The 7845-nt window shown below is 42.7% G+C and overlaps 1 protein-coding gene across 1 annotated transcript; it reads right to left on the reverse strand.

The window, feature by feature from the left end:
* Nucleotides 1–2798: 2798 nt before the first annotated feature.
* ZNF622 (zinc finger protein 622) lies at nt 2799–7442 on the reverse strand (the record flags this gene model as incomplete). The annotated part of the gene is made up of 6 exons (XM_079533504.1): nt 2799–2991; nt 3149–3292; nt 3402–3514; nt 4240–4402; nt 5118–5372; nt 6836–7442. 6 exons carry the CDS (start codon nt 7440–7442, stop codon nt 2864–2866), a joined length of 1410 nt encoding a protein of 469 aa, XP_079389630.1. The 3' UTR covers nt 2799–2863.
* Nucleotides 7443–7845: the final 403 nt, after the last annotated feature.

Below are 7845 nucleotides of genomic sequence, written 5' to 3' on the forward strand. Positions count from 1 at the left end.
AGCAGACATTTCTTTTGGATCAGATTGCTGAAAAAAGATTATTTGGCTTGCTCTGACACATGAAGCACCATCAGCTTGCCATCTCAGCTACCCAGGTTCTGTCAGCTGCAGGGATTCAGGACAGTCTGGTGACTTATATTCCAGCTATGGCTGCTTACCTCTAACCTCTTGCCTATTGTGGGTCATAACAGTATAACCTCACCTGAAGTGCAGTTTTTCACCTGCAGCTTTATACAGACAGCACACAGCAAGGTAACCAAATCCCTGAGCAGACAAAGCCCATTAGCACAGTTTGCCTCAGTTCTAATAGATTAAAACAAAAAACAAAAAACCCTCCTAAAAGCTGTAGCAAGGATTCTCACTCTGATGCCCCTCAAGCACCAGATGTTACTTGGGCAACAGTCCAACTCTTTTACATTTGAGGTCCTCCAGCTTGTGGAAACCAATTATGGATCAATAACACACTCTTAAAGCAAGTGCTCACTTGAAACAGATCTTTACTTGTTGATTTGCAAATTCAGTGTGGTAAGTTGTTAGGATGCTGTACTCATCTGATTCTTCTGCATCTCCGCTACTCGCATCCCATCAACTCTTCGCTCTGCCCTTCCAGATAATGCACGTTTTCCCTTCTAGAACTGCTCTGTCTTTTAGATACCTTATACTTACAACAGAAGACCTACTCCCAAAAAGGAGATGGCAGATGTACTGTAGGAGCTTCAACAGTTCTTTCATTGTGCTGATTTATCCTGCAACACTTGATGCAGCATCAAGACCACTTCAATGCGCGGTTATTACAGGACAAGCAGCAGAACATCCAACCTTCCCCAAACTGAAATGCCTTTCCTCTTCCCACCACTGATGCACCAGCTTGAAAAGGGATAAGATCATTCTCTTCTCATTCTGCCAGTAACAGCCAGAAAGCACAAGGTCAGATCAGGAGAGTACAAGTGGAAGGCTATGGCACAGCTGGAAATCTAGTTCCTTCTGTGGCAAGGAACAAAAAGCTGCTCTCAGCTATCCATTGTACAATTTTCAGGCTAGGTAGCTGACCAAACAAGTAGTAATACTATGAAGCACATTTAATAAAAATGTTCTCAGACGTTTTGACAAAGCTGGAGTACCTGCAACTGCAGCCTGTTGCTGAATACTGCAGATAATCTGCATACTTGTTCCTACTGTCCTTTACTAACAGTGCTCTCCCTGGACCAAAATGAAGATATTACTTGTGTTGAACTTTGCTCCCTTGCTCTATCAGTACTCTGTGTGAATGTATTCATACTACACTTCCTTTTCATAGTAAATGCAAGACTGGAAAAGGCTACCCTATGCCCTCTGCTGGTTTTCCAAGGCACCTGTTTTCATCTTGGAATTAAACAGAGCTACTACCCTCCTCCTTCAATGTATCAGTATGTTTCCCTGTTATTGCTCCATTTTATTCTAAGTCACAATAGGAAGTACAGAACAGAGCCACAGGCAGATACATTACACACTGCCTATTTCATCTTCCCTGTGACTTGGCAAACAACCACCGTTTCTCACATTGCATACCTTTCCAAACCAGACTGTTGAGGGCACTCAGATCCCCATCCTTTCCTAAGCAACGGGATGCTGGGGATGAGTCTGCACCGACAACAGCACTTTCCTCTGGTTGCCCGTTCACATTAAGGAGGGCAGCAAAATCTACGCGCCTTCAGCCTGAACCTTGTGGACTCAAAGTTGTGTATCATCTCATCAGTTGTCCCATTATTTCTGCCCACCCTCCTCAAATACACTTCAATACACACCTCAAAGGCATCAGCAACCACACTAAGCTACGCTTAGTACAACTACCTATGAAGCAAAAGCCTCATACTGCCCACCTCTTCACAAAAACTTGGTAAGGTCACTGAAGCCTTTAATATCTACAACACCAGGATCAGTGCTAGCACCAATGCCTGAGCTCTTTAACAAGCAAGTTTTCTCTACACTGGTCTGTAACAGGTCATTTGCTCAAGTGGCAAAGAACAGTTCTGGCAAGAAGAACGCCCCATTTCACCCAGTACATATCTCAAGTCACTTTACTTCAGCAAGATCATAAGAAACAGAAGTACTCAATGGGAAAAACAGAAGCTGATATTAGTATTAATGACAGTTTTTATTAGGAAATTTTTAACAAATCATCAGAAGTTCAGATTGACATTCACCTGCACGTTATGGTAATTCTGAGCAGTTTTTAGGTAACAAAAATTCCTGAACTTCAATGTAAACCAATTGCACCGTAAGTTATTAATCAAGCCTTGAGCTGGAGCATTAAACAAGTAAAGTCAACTTCCAGATGCAAAATTCATCGTGCAATTGTGTTCTCCATAAGTGTATTTCTTCAAATAATTATCACTCAACCTTCCCAGAATCTCTGCTCTCAAATTTTCACCTTGCTGGTGCCGGACAGAAGTCCCAGAGACCCAGCTAGTCGATGTCTAGCACAACAAATACATACCTTTAATACACTGACTCTCAGATTGAGGATCTTATTCTGGCCTCAGTTGTTTCACAGAACTGGAAACTCAAGATATTCATACAAATGACAATGTCAGCTGCCCTACAGAAAGGTATTTCACAAAGATGGGCAGCAAGATGGGATGCACACATCCTCGTTCATTGTGGTTATTACTCTGCCATATATTTCATTAAATACACTTTAAGTTAGGTGAACCATCATTTCAACAGAAGAGAGGCATCCTGCAAGACATCATCTCATAGACAGGGAAACATGCCAGCACACTGACACCTGTTACAAACCGAGTCCAGTTTAATAACAGAATCCGCAGGTCAGAAACACCAAACCCCCCTTCCCAAAATCTGTTGCAGCAGTTCTTCGGGGTACTCAAAATCTAACTTGTGGCCGGAAATGCATCTGCTTTGTAGCGTTGTTACTCATTCCCATCTTGAGCATCCACTTGGACTTCATCCTCTGCAAGTACTGCATATCACGCTTCTGAGCAAAGACTGCCCCTTCAGGGAGGAAGGAGAAGAGAAAGACAGATACGCATTTGCAGGGTCACTACTTACAAAGACAGATTAGAGTTCTGCAATTAAGTCAGCACGTTTTCTCCCCATACTGGCAAGGTTTTTTTCATTTTTTCTGCCAAAACCTCAACACGTCACTTACCTGTCTGGCTTGTCCAGCCCAAAGCTCTGTACTGCTGCAACACCCGACCCACTGCTTTCTTATTTTTAGAAACAGCCACCGTTCTTGACAGACCAAACCGCTGCTTGTAGTATCTCATTAAAGAACGATGACCCACTCTCGCACCTATTCAAAGGAGGAAAGATTAAGCATAATGATGCTGCTTCTGACAAATGATCATCAAGAATATTACGAAAACTGTGTGAAGGACAAATGCTGAGAAATGCTGTGCTACCTGAAGGGAGGATCAGCTCCATGGTGTCATCATCGTATTCCAATTCTCTCTCAGCTGGGAGCTCTGCAGGCACCTCCATGTCTTGCCCTTCGTTGTGATCAGGGTAACTGCTCCTGGGGAGCAGCAGTAGTGTATGTTTTATACGTGGCAAGTAGCCACAGTTATCCACACCCAATACACAAAAGATCCACCACCCACAGCTACAGCAAGTCCCAAGTACTGTCATATTTCATCAACCATGGTTTGAGCGTTCTATCCAGTAATATCATCTCCTGAGCAAAGGCTGATGACAGTCATCCCTTCCTCCACAAAGTTCTACAGACCAGTATGGCTCTGTTACTACACGCTTAACAGCTCTTTATTCTGAAAAGCCATCCGTTCTGCACAACTAATGAATGGGAGCACTTCACCACAACAGAGGCCATTTTTGACCAAAATGATCACAGCTGAGGATAACCAAAAGAAGTTCAACAAGAGGCCTCTACACCATAACAATCCTGTTCAAATCCAACTGTGTAAAAGAAAAAAATCCTGAGTACGTTGTAAGCCCAAAATCTACCTAAAAGGTAACAGAAATTGCATTTATATCCCTTTATGATCTTTTTTGATCATTGAAATCTAAACAGTAACAACAAATAGACAAAACAGAATTGAAAACGTATTTTAATGTAGGCATTAATATGCCTACAGCAGACAGAAGAATCAATCACATTGTTAAACTAATCTAGAAAGGTGGCAAAGCACCAACACAAACTAAGCATCTAAATCAGGAACAGGACTAAATTTTAAATATTAGTAGGAGATTCTGATGAAAAGTTCAACTGAAAAGCGTCCTTACCTAAAATCATAGAAGTCTGCGAATTCCAAAGCTGCATCTCCATCTGTGAAGAGCTTACAGTGGCTTTTATCATTCATGTGAGCCTGTACTGCTTCCGTAGAGTAGAAGGACTTTCCCTTTTCATTGCACCAGATGCAGATTTTCCCAACACCAATTTTCTCTCCTGCAGAAAAAAAAGTGACACTTATTAGTCTGAACAGAGCCTGTCTACTCAGTAATTAACAGCTCTGTGATGTAAGCTTCTCAGCTTGAAGGCAGGGAGACAGAGGAAGAGCCTTGAGTCCTTCATTTCCTGCTGTTCCTATGCCTAGATCATATGGCATAAGGGACAAAGCCTTAACATTGAAAGAATTCATATGACAAGGTATGGATCACCATGTATTCTCAATAAAACATTTCATACCTCCAATACATCCTTCTATGCAATACATCCAAACTAATTTATTCTCATCAAGACTTCAAGGAAGACATTTTCTGCACAGCTTTTAGCTTTTACTCACTGGTACTGCCAATGGATGAGTCATTTACAACTCACTAGATATTCAGAACCTCCCCCAGTACAAAACAGTTCAAATGCACACTTCAGCAATTGAGTTTCATCCTCAGTTTTGTGTTAGCTGAAAAACATCTTCAGCATTAGAACACCATATAAGACCTACAGGGTCTTACCACATGCTTGCACAGTACAGTTTTCCTCTCACCCTCCCTAGCAAACCCTATAACAAAAAGCTAAACTAGACAGCCTCTTGATGTGCAAGAAAAAAAAAATAAAATCCAAACAAGCAATGTCCAAACACACTTTAAGCTGCATCCAAGCAAAAATAAGCAGTAAGTCTTTAATTACCCCAGTTAAAATCAGAGGATATTTACAGGCATACCCAAGTACTTTATTAGTCCTCTGAGATCCACAAGGTACTCTATGTCTGGAATGAAGAAACTGTGAACTTTTGTCATATGGGCCACATTCTTCGTGAGAGTTCTGGAATGGTGGGAACAGAACAAGCAGTCTGTGACCGGTATGGCCCCAATGGCACAAGTGCTTTCAGCTTCTGCTTGCTTCTCCTCCTCTTCTCCCATGCCTTCCATCTCTTCTTCAGAGCCGAAGTCTTCATCAGAATCCATGTCTTCCCAGCCTTTGAAATGGAAGGTTAAGAAATATTTATTTACTTATTTCTTCCAAGCACGGTAGTTACCAATTAAGTTAAAAATGAGTTGTAATTGAACATACTGTTCTCTACTCTTTCCAAGAAGTGCCACATGCTTATTTCCAGGCACAAGATTATATCACTGGCAGTAAAACATTTCCTTTTGTAAAAACATACAGCAAAACTCAAGACTGCTCATAAAGAAGTTTTTTTCCCTCCATTTTCTCAACAATTAATGCTTTACTGCAGTTTTAAAGCCTTACATTTGATTTGCTACAGCACAAGGACACATGCATGCCTCATTAAAAACAATACAGCTCTGTCACAAACATAAAAATGTTCATTTCCAGCAGCGACTTAGCACCAAACACCTCCCATTCACACATCCATCCTTAACAAAAAGAGAGTTACCAGAGTTACCCAGGATTTACTAACAAGTTGACATGCTTGCAAAACTACTGCCATGCTCAACACAGACTACAAGCAACTGCAGATTCCCCAGAGGTTCAAAGATCATCAGGAAGGGCTTGAATTCCCCATAGTAGTACTATTTCTTAACTTCTTTATTTTGACCTTTTGTAAATGCACAAAGCCACCGCCAAATATGACAGATATTTACAACCACCAGGAGAAGACTATGCTTCATCTACATTCCAATACTGAAGCTGGAATAGCATGCTCCCACTGCATTCACTCCTGTCCACAACTACTGACACAGTTTAATCATCTCATTCTAATGCTGTAATAGATGCATTTGCAAGCTGCACTGCAAATTACAGCACTGGCAGCGTCCAGGTTAAAACTACCCTCTTTTTTTCCTGGGAGTTTTGCAGCTCTGCTTATTTCAGTTGCCTGCCTTCCAGGCTGGCCTCAGCAGAGCTGTACACACAGGTGGGGAGGGTGAGGGAGCAGAAGGGGCAGTAAGGGTGACATTTCCTCAGCTATTTTTATTATAGATACCAATGTGCTGAGAAGCCGTGCCACCCCACGACAGGCTAAGGAGCAAATTTCCTCCTCTGATCTTGATAGGCAGTGAAGAACAAAACCTGCACTCCAAGCCCCCTTCAACAGAGCAGGAAAGTGAACCATGGTACAAAAGTAATAAACAGCACTAGATTTTTTTTCAGTTTTAGGGTAACCTGTGTTAGCCCTGGAATTCTCCTGGAACTTTACACAGAAGATGGTGCTTGTATTGTTAACAGCCTTTACATTCAGCCTTCACATGCATTAGTGTCTTGTGTGGCTGGTTCTTCAGACACTGCAATAAAAAGCCTCTGCCTGCAAGCGTGAACTGACCTGAAACGCTCTGTTAAAATGAAAACTTACCAGAAAGGTCATCTGTGATGAAAACAGCCACACCTCTAAAGGAAATGAAAGGCAGCTTTTGCACAAAACAAACAGCTCCACAGCTTACCCCAAGCTATCCACTGACAGCATGCTTACCGCCTTACCTTCTTCTGAATCCTCTTCTTCCTCTGCTTCCTGTTTTGCCAGCTTCTTTGCTTGCTGTTCAAACCATTGTAGCCGCGGAGGCTTCTCAGTTCGTTCTTTACTGTGCAATGGACTGGCGCTTTCCATAGGAACTGGAGAGCTGCTTGCATGGTTAGGAGGTAAGGGCGCCTTCTTTGGAGATGAGGATGGCTGAGCTCTGATGGCTTGCTGTATAGCTGCATTCATTTCATCTTTGTCTACACTCTCCACGGCGAGCCCCTTTTCCAGGTTCTTCTCATTTAATATTTTCACCTTCTTGCTGATGGCTTGAACAGCTTTCTTCTCCAGCTCCAGGTGCTTCTTGGACTTCAAGTGATTCTCATAGGCGTTGAAGGTGGAGAATCTCTTGCTGCAAACCGTGCAGTAGGTGGCAGTGACTTTGTCCCGCTCCTCAGCCACAGCCCTTTGTGCTAAGACTCTCTCCTGGAAGTTCTCAGCGGTGACAGGAGGCATGTCAGCAACCTTGCGCTTCAGGTTGTAGCGGTGCCAGTCGGTTTTGTAATGGGCACGCTGGATGTCAGCGTCCTTGAAAGCCACACGGCAAGTGATGCACGTGTAGGTCGCCATTACTGGAAAGCTAAAACAGAAAAAAAATAAATAAAATCACACCAATAAACAACAACAACAAAATCAACCCGACATCATCTGGACAGCACCCAAGTAAGGCAGCGTAAGAGATATCGTGCCATTTGCTAACATTGGTGATAACTGTGCCTATGAAGAGGATCAGGTAGTTATCAGAGATTTCTGGTACCACAGTGGCACTGGAGCAGCCCAGCTCTGGACTCAGCACACGCTGCGCTTGCCAGGGCTCAGACAGATCAAAAATAGGGCTTTCTGCCCTAAAAGCAGTACTTTGACAGCCCTTCTTACCTTAAGTGAAAAGTTCCTATCGAGCTTGCAATCCGTTACCTACAAGCTTTTGAAGAGACTTGCAATTACTTCATAGTAAACAGAAAAGGGAAATCCT

This window comes from Tetrao urogallus (assembly GCF_951394365.1).
Source record: "Tetrao urogallus genome assembly, chromosome: 3".
NCBI classification, from domain to species: domain Eukaryota; kingdom Metazoa; phylum Chordata; class Aves; order Galliformes; family Phasianidae; genus Tetrao; species Tetrao urogallus.